Consider the following 15,355-nt stretch of genomic DNA (forward strand, 5'->3'; position numbering starts at 1 on the left):
TCATCTTTATAGATAACAGACAAGAAAAAAAACTTGCAGAGAGTCAGATTTAAATAGTCCACATGTGGTGTATATATGCATTTTGTTTTTACTTTCATTGCATTATTAAAAAATATTAATATAATAATAGAATGAATTCATATGTTTTATATTTTTGACAAGTATTATGTTTTATTTTTAACTATGATTATTTCAATGATATCATTTATATCATGTTAAGTAAATATAATTATATATTTAATTATTTATAATATCATTCGGTTCTTATATCTGGTCCGACCGATCCGATCAATTGAACCAGTAACCAGTAAGGACACCGGTTCGCTATTTATGAAAACATTGATATTTTATAAGGTAATAAAAATAGATATCACTAACAGATAAGTAAAAAACTAGAGTAATTGGGACAGGACAGGAGTACAGGAACAGGACACCAAAAACACACACACACAGACGAAGAAGAAGAATAAGAATAAATAAGTGGGAGGAGGGAGACACCGTCGTAAGAGCGGTTGTCTCCGAGAGGGGATGAAGAAGGAGGAGGCATTAATAACGGGGCACGTGATAGTGGTAACAGGTGCAATCATATATATATATGCATCGACTGTAATTGTATTTGTAAATCAGTGGTTTGGGATCCGGTCCTCTCCTGGTGTCATCAACGCCTTCCTTTTCACTTGTCTTTCCATCATATGTATCTTCAATTACCTCCTTGCTATGTGTTTGGATCCGGGTCGGGTTCCTCCTTCCTTTGTACCCGACATCGAGGACTCCCTGAATCACCCCATTCACGAGATTAAACGAAAGGTATTCTTTCTCCTCCTCCTCCGATCCCTTATAAATTACTATTATTTTACCTCATTCATCTTTTTAGGGGTTGTTTAAGTTCATTAGTAAAGTGAAAGAGGTTGTAGACCCCCAAGGTTGATAAGCTCGAGATCCATCTAAGGATCCTTTTTATCTTAAAAAAAGGTCCATCCTACGATAATGTGTAATAATCTTGATAAGTTGTATAATCCATTTCCATGACAAATTATACAGCATGTTGTTGCTCAGATATCATATACTAATATTCCTTTTTATGGGTTACCTACATAAAGGTATTCTGTAAACCTAAAGATCAAGGGGGGTTTTTGGGGATTAAACTTCTTTAATGAAACGAGGAATTAATTTTTAAAAACTTGTGGAATTTAGCTACTCAAAAACTTCTTTGTGGGTGATATGGGTCAAGTCAGATTAAAAGGAACAAGGGTTTGAGATCTTTATGTTAGTGGCAGTGATTATTCGGAATGGAAAAAGATCATGATTTTGAGGGAAATATCACGAGGCATGTTGTGAATATATTTGGGTGGTTGTAGAATAGAAGCACTTCTATGTCTATCTTGAATAGTTGCATACACAAGGGCCTTTGTGTATGCAAATTAGTAAAATGTACTTGTATAGTGCTCATTTAGATGATAATGTTACATTTGTTGATCTAATTAAAGAAGGTTGTTGGAAGTGGCCTTTAAAATGGAAATACACATTTGCTATATACTGAATATTCATGTGGTAATCTTATAGAGGTTTCCAAGATAGAAAATTATGGAGAAATAAGGGATCAAAGTCAAGTTTTCAGTTTAGCCAAGGTGTCCTGGAGCATGCGAATTTGGTATAATCAATGCACTCCTAGACATGCTTTATTCTGTGGACGGCTGTGTGACCATTTTGTCATAATAGTAGAGATTCACATGCACATCTATTCTTCTCTTGCTTTTAGCCTAAAGCTAATCTGGGAAAAATATAGCTAGAGTGGACACACAACGACAATACCCTAAAGCTAATATGCGGGAGGTGGGATGTAGACAGTCATATCTTTGCTATAGGGTAGTGAGACTGTTTCCGCAATGACCTCCAACAGAGTGTGTAAATCTTGCTAGGGTTGAAAATATGTCGAACAATTGCTCTGTGATGGTTTTAAGGGTATGGCAGGAAGGCAATGTAATGGATCAATTAGGAATGTTATGCAGATTAACTTGGGCATCTTTAGTGTGATTTATATGGCAGGAAAGGAAAAAAAAAGGTCTATGGATGACATGTATAAGCAATTTGTGAAAGTAATTACAATGAAGTATTAATGGGTGGTTGATTCATGGAAGATGCTTTGAGTAGATAAGTTAATAAGTAGGATCCATGATGGTGTGTTAGGGGTTTGTTCTTGACCAAAGCAAATACTCAGGAGACATATGCACCTTTTATAGATGGTCCAATCTCTAAATTCAGTCACTCTTTGATGCACCTTTTAGTTACTTTGCACACCTGCTGTGATCATTATGTGTGTATGTATATATGTATAATAACTACAACAATGTAATAAATTTGGCAAGCGTGCATTTTATTTATCCTTCTAACTCTTGTATGTTTGTTTTGTAGGGCGGGGACTTAAGATACTGCAAAAAATGCTCACTCTACAAGCCGCCTCGATCCCACCATTGTCGTATATGTAAACGTTGTGTTTTGAGAATGGTATCTCTCGTTCTTGGATGATTTGTATCTAGTAAAGTTATTAAGGTGCTGATTCTTTCTTTAATTGAAGGATCACCATTGTGTATGGATGAACAATTGTGTGGGTCACGCAAACTATAAAGCTTTCATTGTCTTTGTTGTGTATGCTCTGCTTGCATGCATATACTCTCTGGTATCTTCTATTCTCTTTGCATGCTTCCCCATTGGACATATTTACCCTTGTAAAGTTATATGATAGATAGTTTAATTTATTATTTGGATGGCTAGATTTTGCTTGTAGGAAGTTTAACTGTTGAGCCTCAGCAAAGCAGAGGATCTTACAGAACTATATATGTATGATTTTTCCTTGTTCTTTTCTCTTAGTAAAAGTATGTATCCTGTTTGTTTTAAACGATTTTGTTTTACAGATCATTTCTGGGCTGTTGCTAATTCCACTGAGCATGGCTTTAGGTGTCTTCTTGGGGTGGCATATCTACCTTACCATACAAAACAAAACCACAATAGAGGTTCTTTTTACTCTTTCCTGAACAATCATTTTTTTCCCCTTCTTTTATTAGCGTAATTGGTAATTTGCGTGTAAGCTGTGTGGCGTGCAGTATTATGAAGGCGTGAGGGCAATGCTGCTTGCAGAACAAGGAGGCAATGTGTACTCACATCCGTATGATCTTGGGGTCTATGAAAACTTGATTACCGTGAGAATATTTAATATTATCCATTTGGCTTTCTCTCATCTTCTTCTAGGTCACATTGTTCAATACATATTATCTTGTTAAAACCAGGTGTTGGGTCCGAATATACTTTGTTGGGTTTGTCCCGTGTCAGGCTACATAGGATCTGGTCTCCGCTTCCGAACAATATATGATCATATTCATGCGGCTTCAGCTAGTTGACAAAGTTATCGGATCTAGGAGGATACATGTAAAAACTGGACCAGCTAATGATAGGCTTAACAGAAGTACTAACCTGTCGGGTTTAATTTTTGGAGGTGGATCGGGATTCGGGAGTTAGGTGACAGTTTGCTATAGTAATTGTTGGATGCAATAAACAACACCCACTGTAAGGTTTTTTAAGGGATGATAGTTATGTATAGCTACAGCTAGGTAAAGGAAAATGTGTTTGTATGCTCCTTGAACATGATTTTGATAATTGTGTTATTTATTCTTTCAGGCACAAATGTTGCTTTTTCTCTTCCTTCTTTTTTGTTATTTATCGTCCCCAACCAATCAAAATGGTGGACAAATAGAAGAGCTATTTGGGTCTCAGGCCTTCCTTTGTTTGAGAATTTCCAAAATCTCTAAACAGGCTTTTTGAATGAGTTTGGGTTGAAAGAGCCCAAGCTCAACCATTGTTGAACTAGAGCTACAACGTTATGATGTTTGGCGGTATTACGTAAGGGACAACTGATAGAAACACAACAGATTCTGAAGCTCCACCCCAGCCTAGCCCGTATGGATGATTGTCAATTATTGGTGAGCATGACTATGAGACTATATATATATATATATGGGACGGGAATATGAGATGGGACGGTGTCATGAAATTTCGCACATTTTAATATTTTAATTAATAAAAAATTATAGGGTTCAAATTCTTTTACAAAAAAATATTACTGTAAAATATTATCGGTTGTACATCTAAAGACAACTTTATATTTACTTTTGTTATATAATTAAATTATTTTCTCGCGTAATATACATGATAAATGTAAATCCCTATAGCCACTTGGATCTACGGGATTAAGTAACTAGTGTTTAAGGGTAAAAGTCTCAAAAACTAACCAACAATATGTATGAGTATGAAGTACCGAAACTTTGTATTACTTCAATAAGTTCGATTACCAAACACACGAGCTCCACTAAAATATGAAAACGATAATATTAAGATGGAAGGTTACAAATTGCAACTATACCTTTTACTGAAACTTAAACCTAACAAATCAATATATATAGGCATTGGACGTAGGTTTGATTTGGTCGAGTCCCTACACCATAACCTACAAATTTGATCATTTTATTTTATTTTTTTTGGGTTAAAGATCATTTTATTTTTTACATGTATAAACAGTTCAAGACAAGTTTCTATAATGTTGTTGTCACTCAAAAATTCACCAACAATAAAAATATTAAGTGTTATGTATCGTTCTATAAGGAACACATATTAAGTTTTATAACAATATGATTAGTAATTAGAGATTGACATGTAAAAATACGATGAAGTTATTATCTAAAAAATGTTTTGGATCGAATATGTTTAGTAAGACATGTATGTTATACCTTTATACAACAGTGATGTAAACTTAAATATAGATACTATATGCTGAAAATTAATGATATTTTTAAAAATGATTTTTATTGTATGTGCTTCGTAAGATATATTTGTTATATTTTATATAATTAAGATATAAAACTAAATTAGATAAAACATGTTTACATAACATCATACTATTAAGATGTAAAACTAAATTAGATAAAACATGTGGCACTGTTTTATTGGTCCACCTACATCCTGTGCCTTTATTCAGATTTTGTCATACTGGATCCTATTCGAGTTTTTTCTCTTTCAGCTTTTCTTGGTTTTTTGCACAATTTTTTTGCTTTTGTATTCTCTTCTATTGGTTTATCATATACCTCACATCACTATTTAGATTTTGTCATATCATATCCAGTTTGAAGTTCTTTCTTTCGGTTTTTTTCACAAGTTTTTTACTTTTATATTTTCAATTAATATATTGAAAACTTTTGCTCGACATTTTGTTTTTCTTTTATCTTTTGGTTTTATTACACAAACTAAATGTATGTATTAGATATTACAAACTTTTTTATGCGATTTTTATATTTTTTCGCACAAACAATTTTTGTTTTCTTCAAGTTATTTCTTTGCTTTCTAATAATTTTTTTTTAAAAATTATTAAGTAGGTTCAATGCAAATAGACTAGCGTAATTAAAATGTACCGCAAGACAATTGGAGACTCGCAAAGTGGGCCTGAACCTTAGTAGTTTAGATAGAAAAGTCAAGAAAAATGTGCGGAAGGAACAAGGAAAAAGAGTGTCTGGGTGGTGTAGTCGGTTATCACGCTAGTCTCACACACTAGAGGTCCCCGGTTCGAACCCGGGCTCAGACATTGGTATGTTTTTACCAGTTTTTTATTCTTTTTGCGTGACTGAAGAATCATATACGACTATACTAATGAGAGAGAAAGAATCAGATAGGAATAGGAACAGGAGTAAGAGAAGGGGATGGATTGGGGAAGCGTAACAACAGAAGATCTAATAGAAGCGCTGAGGGAAGTGGAGTGGTCGTCTGGTCCGCGTCCTTTGAGTGAATTCTTTTCAAGGTTTTCAATCCCCAGTACTCTTCCTAAATGGAACAGCCGTCTTAAGTGTAATCTTTACTAGTATGTCTTTTCTTTCTTTCTTTTAATACAAGATTATCTCCCGATTAACCCTAATGATCGATAATGATGAATTCTTTTAATTTGTTGCAGCTACCGGACTAATTACTTCATCATGATTGTCTTCATTCTTGGTTAGCTTCAAACTGTATTTATTGTGTTTTAAAATTTTATTTTTCATTGGGGATCTGTATTTGTAATTCTTCTTTCTTTACATATGTATGTATGTGTGTGCAGGATTGGGGTTTATTAGGAGGCCACTTGCTATCTTTGGTGCCACGTTTACAGCTCTCACTATAGCTCTCTTGAATGACAGGTACCTTCTTCAGTCATTCAATTATATATAGCTGGAGGGTTTGTTCATATTAGTTGAAATAAAATGAATTACTCATAAATTAAACCACGCCTAGTTCTGTATAAAGGTATTCTAGTGTTAGTAATCACTATCAACTCATGCTAATTAGTTGCTAGCTAGGTAATCCAAACCAAGACCAATTAAGAACATCCAACCTTCCCATATATGACACGTACGTGGTGTTAATTTGATTTATCGCTTATGGCATCAAAATTTGTTGAATTCATTGCTGAATGCTTCATGAAATGTTTCTTGATCTTTGTTGACAAATCCACGACGTCCATGTTGCAAGAATCGGGTAAATCGGTGTTTTGGATGGTAAGAACAGTTGTGGTTTTACAACAATAACACTAGGCGTCCAGTGTTATATGTCTTGGGATTTTGTGTTTCTTGCAAGGGTCATGTATACCATCTAATCTTGATACGTTTCGCTCCCTAACTTTCCGTATTTTACATACAAATTATAATCAAAACTAAACCAAAATACATTAAATCCAGTAAGAAACAATGAATGCAGCTTTTGTTAATTATCAAATAATGACAAATAAGGATGTTATTCATAAGCAAAAGTTATTTACACGTATGTTTACTAAAATGAACCACTTGCTGCATCCACTTCATTCCATCTTTAGCAATTAAGTGCCAGAAGGTTTCTGCTGTGGAAGTCCCTAATTAGAGTCTTTGAACACCCACGTAGGTATTAAGCCTCATTGCTTCAATTAGTTAAGATGTCGCATATGCAAGAAACCTACAGCCTTACCGCAACGGTGATCTGTAGTCCTCTTTTGCTTCTCATAACTGAAATTTGGGAACTTTCGATTTTCTAGTTTAGTGAAAAGGTAACGAGAACTGTGAGACGGTTTTCTCCACATTTAGCAGCGAAATTGAGACCCCCACTAACGTGAGCTTCATTTCCTTCTGATTATATATTGTCACATAGATGTAGATTCTTTTTACATGGTTACCTAAGTACCTAACTTGCAGGCCTATTATTCGTGGACGCCCTTCGTCTAAGAGAGCAATTTATATATGTGGACGACCTCCTTGGGTGTTTGTTACATTATTCTCTACCGGTAAACTATATATTTTTGAACTTTTTGCTTCTGTATTTGTTTTCCGATTCTTTTATGGAGAAAATTGAGTATAATTTTATTAATATATATGCAGCGAGTTTCTTCCTCTGGTTTTTTTCTTGTGGGCTCTTGACTTTGTTATGGGCATTTACTATTGGACTTCTTGGTAATTACAGAGTACTTTATTTATCGTGTTATAATGTATCCATAAGTATATGGAGAAGTATTCCTGCATATGCTAACTTACCTTTCCTCTCATCAGCTACAGGGTTGCATGCCAGTTTCCGAACACCTAATTTGAAAGCTCGTTTGAATACATTCCGTGAGGAGTTCCGAGCAGTTTGGCGCAATTATAGTTACTTTTAGGTTTTTAGACTTATGTGTTTGACTTTACACCTTGAATCCTTGATGATATACTTATGTTTTAGTATTAGGCTAGGGGGAGGGCTTCACCACCCGGCCCCTCCCCTCCCAGGATTTTCACTCAATGCAAGGAGCACTTCCCCGCCTCTTCCCGCCCCTCCCCCACCCTTTATTATTTAATTCATTTTCTAGTTATTTTTATTCAAATAAAAACTAAAACTTTTATTTAATAAGTTAACTAATACATTATTAAACTCAAACAACAAAATAAAACACCAAACTACAATATTAAACGAACCGACAACACAATACATAATTAAACTAGCAATCGAGGCCTGGGATGAATGTGCGATTAATATGGTCAATGAGATCCATCCGAAGATCTTCTTGGACGTTTGAGTCTTGTATTTCTGCAAGTCGAGCATCTGATGGTTGTGGCGCGACCAAGGGATCTGTATAATCAGGACATAATGCGTGGTCCTCGTCTTTTAAAATCATGTTGTGAAGAATACAACACGCATACATGATCCTACGGATGGGGAGTTCTTCCATTTGTCGTGTCGGTTCCCTAACTATTTTCCATTTTTTTTTATAATACCAAAAGCTCGCTCCACATCCTTTCTTGCAGCCTCCTGTGCCTTAGCAAATCGAATCCTTTTCTCACCGGTTGGATGAGGAATGGTTTTCACAAACATTGCATATCTTGGATAGATCCCATCCACGAGAAAATAAGGGTACTTATATTCGGTTCCATTTACAGTGACAGGAACCAACGATGCTGTGTCGTCTTCAAAGTAATTGAACAAAGTAGATTGGTTCAACACATTAATGTTGTTGTTTGAACCGACAACACCAACGTACGCGTGCCAAATCCAACAATCCTGTGACGCCATTGCTTCAAGTGATATTGTCGGCCCGTTGTGGTCACCTCTCGTGTACTGGCCACGCCAAGACACCAGACAATTATCCCAAGCTCAGTGTGTACAATCAAGACTCCCTATATATACATTTATTAAACCGAAACTATTAAGTAAGCTACGTAATATATACACACACACACACACATTATTAAACCGAAACTATTAATATATATATATATATACATAAACGTATATAAGTAAATATATACCTAACATGCCGGGAAAACCATGATAAGACGCATGATAATCAAAAATGCGTTGCATATTGAAATGCCTCGACTCAATTTAGTCCCAAAAGTATGAACATAAAAGAAAAGAAATGCAAATTAGTTAAATTATACTTAGAAAAATACGGCCAATTTTCGCGAAAAATCAAAATGTTCCAATTCAAGAAAAGACACTTGGAATGTTCTTAAAATGATGTTAATAGACTACTATGCGAGTTCCAGGACCCGAAAAGATCAAACGAAACCTCGATAAAAAAAGTGTAAAAATTACAGAGGAGCACGGCTCTTCTGTCCTGCAGAGGCCGTCCACAAGAGCCGTCCTCTGCACAAAGGCCGTCCTCTTCAGGTTTCGTATTTTTGACACATTGAACAACTAGAAAAATCAAAATGTTCCAATTCAAGAAAAGACACTTGGAATGTTCTTAAAATGATGTTAATAGACTACTATGCGAGTTTCAGGACCCAAAAAGATCAAACAAAGCCTCGGTAAAAAAATGTAAAAATTACAGAGGAGCACGACTCTTGTGTCCTGCAGAGGCCGTCCACAAGAGCCGTCCTCTGCACAAAGGCCGTGCTTTCTGTTGTACACCAAAAACACTCCTTTTGACGTTTTTCAACATTTCGACTCAATTCCAAACATTCCCAAGCACTATTACTGACTCAAATAAGATCATATCAAGCGAACAAACGTTTCATAAGCTTACATTAGATAACGTGTACATTTCAACATAAGTAGGGCATGTTACCCATTTCATCACATAACCCAAAACTTTCATTTGACTTCCAAATTTAACAAGACTAGTTACCATCACCCAAAATGAACATGATACTTAACCACAAGATTCAAAACGCCAAGATTGTATCAAGAGCCAAAGAGGTGGGATGAACTAAGCCCTTAAAACAAAAGTGTGTCATTTAACCAAGAATGACCTAATACCTTCAAATGTCTTGCAAAGGTCAACTTCAAGCTCTAACCAATTCTTCCAATTCTTCTGGAACTACCTATAAAAGGGGTAAACAACTAAAATATAAGCAAAGGCTTAGCGAATATACTTGCATACATTTACGAACACGAAGGAAGGCAAGTGCAAAGACTTTCACATGTAACCTATGACACCGTCATGTCACATTTACATGCTCACTTTGCACAATATCAACACATATATGGATCCATATAAGCTAAACAACATAATCATGATCATCTATCGGGGTTCTTAGGCCACCGGAGGTTCTTAGGCCTCATAAACTATGCCCCACATGGGCTTAATGCCAAACCAATTACCATGCTTGGAACATTCACATCTCATGGTAATTGGCCCAACGTATACATAAAGGTATGCAAATATACTCACCTCCTCCGCGTCAAAGACAATAACGCTAAACGATCAAGCACAAGCAAGCTTCAACCTATGATCATACCGTAAAATGCATAAGCTTACATTCACAACTATGACTAGTTCAACCTAGTCACACTCAATCACTACCCTTTTCCTAAACCCAAACCCAACCCATTTGTCATTGAGTTACTTCCATTCTTAAGATTAACATTAGGTAGTTCAACCTACCATTTTCATCCATAGTTCATTAACTAGCAAAAACTCATATTTTCTCATAAACTCAAATTATCACATAACCTTATCAATTTCATAATCAAATACATCATATAACTCAATGACAACTAGGTTAACTAAGGAATTGGGGAAAAATTAACCATAATTCAAATTCTAGTAAAAACCCCCAAAGTGGTTCATCCATGAACCCTAATTTCTCAATAACAATAGAAACAATGAAATAGAAAACAATACCTCAACATTGGAAGATAATAACTTAGGTTTTTAATTCCCATATTTCTCTCTTTTTCTTATTAAATTTCGGTCACCACCTAAAATCACCAAAGCCCTAAATTTCAAACTCTTGAATGGAGATATCTTGATGGTGATGATTGTTAGGATGATTTCTAGTCTTGGATTTAAAGGATTAACACTTGATTTTCGAAAGAATAGAAAGGAATTGCATGAGGGAATGAAGATGAAGGTAGTGGAATTATGAGTTTGAAGAAAAGAGTATGTGGCTGGCACATTTTGGGGGTGCCACGACCCACTTCAAAAATTGTGGGTATTTTACCCGCTATCCGCTAAAGTTCCAACTAAATTAACCCCATATCCAAAAATAAAATACTAGGAAATTAATTTAATGTCAAAACTATAAAAGGGGGTTAATTTCTTTTACCTTAAAATCTTTGGGGTGTTACACATATCATTATGCGTTGGCCTACGCAAATACTCATGGCGGTATAACTTAATGACTCCATCACAAAAAGCATTAAGGGTGTCGCGTGATGATCTCTCCGACATATTTAAGTAATCATCTAAGTTGTCGGGATTAGAACCGTATGCTAACTGGCGAATAGCGGATGTGCATCTCTGATAAGCCGAGAACCCAAGCTTCCCACGAGCGTCGAACTTCCTTTGAAAATATTCAAAGTTGCTTTCCAAATCTGTGGCAATCTTCAAAAACAACCGCCGACTCATCCGAAACCGTTGTCTAAAAAAACCTTCATCAAATTTTGGCTCGGAGGCAAAATAGTCTCGAACAAGACGGTCGTGGGATTCCATACGATCATCTCTATTTGTATATTTCCTTGAAGAGGAGGCAGTATCGCGGATTTCTTGATCAATCGCGTGATATGCCATTGCAAAGAGGTTAACATAACGGTCCATCTCATCGGAAGAACTCGAGTCCGATGGCATATTTGGGGGTGTTGAACCGGATCCGATGAATAAAGGGTTGTTGAAAGGGTTCATGTTTTGGTGGGAGCGTAAAGGGAAGAAAAAAAAACACGAGTCCGATGGCAAATTTGGGGGTGTTGAACCGGATCCGGTGAATAAAAGGTTGTTGAAAGGGTTCATGTTTTGGTGGGAGCGTAAAGGGAAGAAAAAAAAACATAATGGAGAAAAAAAACAGAGGGGAGAAGTTAATGAAGAAGAAGAAGAAGAAGAAATAGAGGAGAATAGATTAATGTTCAAAACTTCGTGGGCCCCATGTGACTTTTAATTATTATTTTTTTTATATTCCTAACGGTCGAATCCATCGAGAGGAAGGTGGGGAGAGGCGTACCCATGCCGGTCACCACCCAACCGGTATCGATACCACGGGGCGGTGTTCCCTTTGGTACCAGACTGGTCACCGGTCCACTCCGTCCAGCCTTATAGTAGTTATTGCACCCGCACGTTGCCGTGAAATACGTTTTTTACATGATAAGTTTTAGACCAAAAATTGACCACACTACCAATTTGGTAGTGTTTGGCATATGTGAATAAAAGTTAAGTTTCAAGAAGAAAAAAAACTTTTAAAAATACAACTAAATATATAATAGTATAACAATAAAAAAAATGTAAAAGAATAATAAAATGTATAAACCATAAACAATAACTATACGTTTATACTAATGCTTTAAATATTATATGAACATAAGACATAACGATGATGAAAGTCATTACATATTTAAAAACGTTATATATTTAAATAGATGGATGAAAATAATCAAAAAAAAAAAAATGTTTAAAAGTAATACCGTAATTGTGTGAAAGTAGTTCGATGAAAACATATATAAGAATCCAAAAGTCTAGTGTCAAGAAAATGAAAACGAAAACTTTGATGTAGGTAAGAGTTAAAAGATAGAAACTTTCCTAAAGAAAACAATTAAACATGTAGTAATAACAATAAAAAATGTAAAACAAATAATAAAATATATAAAAACATAACATAATACCTATATAATATTACTTTTGTTTTCATATATATTTTGAAAATGGCCTTTTCTTTTAAGTGTAAAAATTTAAATTTTAGTTTGGTATAAAATAGCAAACGTGAACAACACCACACATAGATAAAAAAAATAAAAAACAATTATATATTGATAAGAACTTAATTAAAAATTATATAGAGAAGTATAGAAAATGTGATAAACAAAAATTAATTTTAGATGAAATTAAAAGTATTTACTTTAGTAGTCATGAAAGTATAATGAAAATATAAAAGGAAATAATAGAAGGGTAAATATGGTATAAAATAAAAGATTAATGTAATTAATGTGTATTGTAAGTTTCAATAAGAATATACAGCATAATAAATGCAAATTATATGTGCCTTTAGGGTGTATATTAGAAAAAAAAACCCCAAAATAAATACCCGTCTCTCTCTATATAAGTATAATTCTCTATCTCCAAATGCATATGTGATATACCTCAGAGATCACCACATCAGCTTTTGTCCTACATGTTGTCTTTATATCGATTTGGTTTATGCTTTTTGTCATATATGTCGTATTTATATCGATTTGGTTTATATGTTTGCAATCTACCGTCACATCTACGTACATTGGATATCTTAGTAGCTTAAATGACATTGCATATGTTCATTTACAAAAAATAAAAAGTGCGTAACACAGGAATCGAACAACCAACCTCACGCGTAACCTATGTATTGTCAAACCATCGAACCATTGTTCTTGTTTTTTACTAATTTTAATCGCAAAAACTATTAATTGTAGTTTCCAAAGTCACTAAATTAAATTGCCTTATTTTGTATTACGACAAAAGAAATTACGAGTAATATTTACAACAACCTTTTTTTTGGAAAGACATCAACGGATAAGTGGTAAACTTCCCCTACACGGATGCATTTGTAACGTCTAGAAAATATTAAGGTACAATTATAAATTAAGTTTTAGAAATATTTGTATTATAGTAGTCATAATTTAATATAAGTAAAAGAATAAAGGCTTTGTGCTTAATTATTTTCTATGATAAAAAAATGAGTTATATTTTTGGAATTTGTAGTGTCGACTACATATTTAAAACTTGTTATTATCATCTAAGTTTTGGACTGATTTTTAAATTAGTATTTCATGTTTTTGACTAATTAGGACACTTGGCCTTTTATTATGTTGCTTAGTCATTATGTAAGAGCTTAGTCATATATATGAATACTAGGTATTTTACCCCGCACGATGCGTGGCTAGCTAAAAAGATTATTTTATACATTAGTAAATAGCTATTCTATAGGTTAATTATGTAAAAATTGATTATGTTATAGTTCATGGTTAATTCATGTATCACTCTGGTCACCCTTTGTTTTTTCGGACATGTCGATAGCACAGTCACTTAACCTACTATAGTAATTACACATCCCTTCTAAGAACATTTAACCCAAGATATTTTGATATCATCAACAACACCATTTGTGTAGCCATAAATCGCGTAAAAATGTATTCACCTTATAGATTAACAGTACAACAAATCAAACGTAAATCGCGTAATAATGTAGGATGTTATATATTCATCAAACGTAATAATATGTACAAAGTAAAAAACCAAACATGACAAAAATTTAGTCATATAAAATACACATAAATTTAGTCATATGAAATACACATAAATACAATATGAATAAGTAAAAAAAACCCAATAGATAAATAAGAGAAAATCATTATAGTTTTTGCTTTTTATTATATCATAAACTTTGTTTTATGATTAGAATAACAACCAGCTTTAGTTAAAGTTTCGGCAAAAGGAAAAAAAAAAAAGAAACAACAAAATTGATTGGTCATATATAATCTAATAATATATTCAAATAATTTCTAAAATTTGATATAGTCTTTAAAGTTGTATATATTTTAATAAATAATATTATTTTTGTCAAATATGTGTGCCAATTTAGTAGATGCATGGACGTTATTTTATTTTTTTAATATGTGTTTTGATATTATTTTTTTATCTTGTGTATATAATTATGATTAATATATTATATTATATTTAATAAAATAAAATAGATTATTTTGAGAATAAATAAAGGTTATAAAATAAATATATTGTAAAAAATGTATAGAGATGCCACGTAGGATAAAATCCTATGTGGCAATATTTAAAATTAGCTTTAGATTGAAAGAAGGCTTTAGAAGACTAGAATTCTTATTGTTTTAATATATATATAGATATTATGACAAATTATATAGTTATGCCAAAACCGACCTTCACTTCGGTAAAGTCAGGAAACCAAAATCCCTTTCATTTTAGCATAAACTAGATTTTAGACTCGTGTCCAACACTGAACACGAGATTTGCGACATTATTAATATTTAATATTAATACGTGTAACTCATAAAAGCTAATAAGTTCAAAGTTGATGATATAAGTGGATACTAAGGGCACGTTTGGTTTCATAGGTTCTGATGGAATTGGAATTGAATTCCGTTCCGTGGTACGTTTGGTTGTCAAAAGATGATGGAATTTCATTCCATTGGAATGTAAACATTCCATCAAATGATGAAATCTCCATTCCTTAGGGTTATTGGATGGAATTCCATTCATTCATTTTCTTGAATTTTAAGAAAATAAAAAACATTCTATCAAATTTCATTCCTTCGATATCTAATTCCGTTGACCGATTCCATTTCTTACAAAAATATTTTGTGAACCAAAAGTCGCTTAAGTGTTCAATTCAAATGCCAAGAATGTTAA

The 15,355-nt window shown here is 33.7% G+C and overlaps 4 protein-coding genes and 1 non-coding gene across 5 annotated transcripts; 3 read left to right on the plus strand and 2 right to left on the minus strand.

The window, feature by feature from the left end:
* Positions 1–387: 387 nt before the first annotated feature.
* LOC122607426 (probable protein S-acyltransferase 16) lies at positions 388–3,696 on the plus strand. Its single transcript, XM_043780397.1, has 7 exons — positions 388–807; positions 2,413–2,505; positions 2,576–2,677; positions 2,773–2,838; positions 2,913–3,011; positions 3,102–3,197; positions 3,285–3,696. Exons 1-7 carry the CDS (start codon positions 529–531, stop codon positions 3,393–3,395), a joined length of 846 nt encoding a protein of 281 aa, XP_043636332.1. The 5' UTR covers positions 388–528; the 3' UTR covers positions 3,396–3,696.
* A 1,856-nt stretch (positions 3,697–5,552) lies between these two features.
* On the plus strand, positions 5,553–5,626 carry TRNAV-CAC. Its single transcript has one exon. It is a non-coding gene; the product is annotated as a tRNA-Val (tRNA).
* Positions 5,627–5,688: 62 nt separating this feature from the next.
* Positions 5,689–7,833, plus strand: LOC122609527 (PRA1 family protein A1-like). Its single transcript, XM_043782563.1, has 7 exons — positions 5,689–5,899; positions 5,990–6,030; positions 6,134–6,212; positions 7,084–7,152; positions 7,236–7,324; positions 7,419–7,490; positions 7,587–7,833. Exons 1-7 carry the CDS (start codon positions 5,742–5,744, stop codon positions 7,688–7,690), a joined length of 612 nt encoding a protein of 203 aa, XP_043638498.1. The 5' UTR covers positions 5,689–5,741; the 3' UTR covers positions 7,691–7,833.
* A 175-nt stretch (positions 7,834–8,008) lies between these two features.
* On the minus strand, positions 8,009–8,580 carry LOC122609529. The gene is made up of 2 exons (XM_043782564.1): positions 8,352–8,580; positions 8,009–8,259 (listed from the first exon to the last, which is right to left on the minus strand). The coding sequence occupies exons 1-2, from the start codon at positions 8,578–8,580 to the stop codon at positions 8,009–8,011; spliced, it is 480 nt and encodes a 159-aa protein (XP_043638499.1).
* A 1,734-nt stretch (positions 8,581–10,314) lies between these two features.
* On the minus strand, positions 10,315–11,584 carry LOC122609530. The gene is made up of 2 exons (XM_043782565.1): positions 11,141–11,584; positions 10,315–10,395 (listed from the first exon to the last, which is right to left on the minus strand). Exons 1-2 carry the CDS (start codon positions 11,582–11,584, stop codon positions 10,315–10,317), a joined length of 525 nt encoding a protein of 174 aa, XP_043638500.1.
* Between the last annotated feature and the right edge of the window lie 3,771 nt (positions 11,585–15,355).

This window comes from Erigeron canadensis, chromosome 7 (genome assembly GCF_010389155.1).
Source record: "Erigeron canadensis isolate Cc75 chromosome 7, C_canadensis_v1, whole genome shotgun sequence".
NCBI lineage: Eukaryota > Viridiplantae > Streptophyta > Magnoliopsida > Asterales > Asteraceae > Erigeron > Erigeron canadensis.

Coding starts and splice junctions, on each gene's coding strand:
- LOC122609527 (XM_043782563.1), top strand. CDS start 5,742: ATGGATTGGGGAAGCGTAACAACAGAAGATCTAATAGAAGCGCTGAGG. Junction 5,900..5,989: donor CTTAAGTGTAATCTTTACTA/GTATGTCTTTTC, acceptor AATTTGTTGCAG/CTACCGGACTAATTACTTCA. Junction 6,213..7,083: donor ATAGCTCTCTTGAATGACAG/GTACCTTCTTCA, acceptor TTTCTAGTTTAG/TGAAAAGGTAACGAGAACTG.
- LOC122607426 (XM_043780397.1), top strand. CDS start 529: ATGAAGAAGGAGGAGGCATTAATAACGGGGCACGTGATAGTGGTAACA. Junction 808..2,412: donor TTCACGAGATTAAACGAAAG/GTATTCTTTCTC, acceptor TTTGTTTTGTAG/GGCGGGGACTTAAGATACTG. Junction 2,506..2,575: donor AACGTTGTGTTTTGAGAATG/GTATCTCTCGTT, acceptor CTTTAATTGAAG/GATCACCATTGTGTATGGAT.
- LOC122609529 (XM_043782564.1), bottom strand. CDS start 8,580: ATGGCGTCACAGGATTGTTGGATTTGGCACGCGTACGTTGGTGTTGTC. Junction 8,260..8,351: donor AACCATTCCTCATCCAACCG/GTGAGAAAAGGA, acceptor AATGGAAAATAG/TTAGGGAACCGACACGACAA.
- LOC122609530 (XM_043782565.1), bottom strand. CDS start 11,584: ATGCCATCGGACTCGAGTTCTTCCGATGAGATGGACCGTTATGTTAAC. Junction 10,396..11,140: donor TTAATGCTTTTTGTGATGGA/GTCATTAAGTTA, acceptor TGAAAATGGTAG/GTTGAACTACCTAATGTTAA.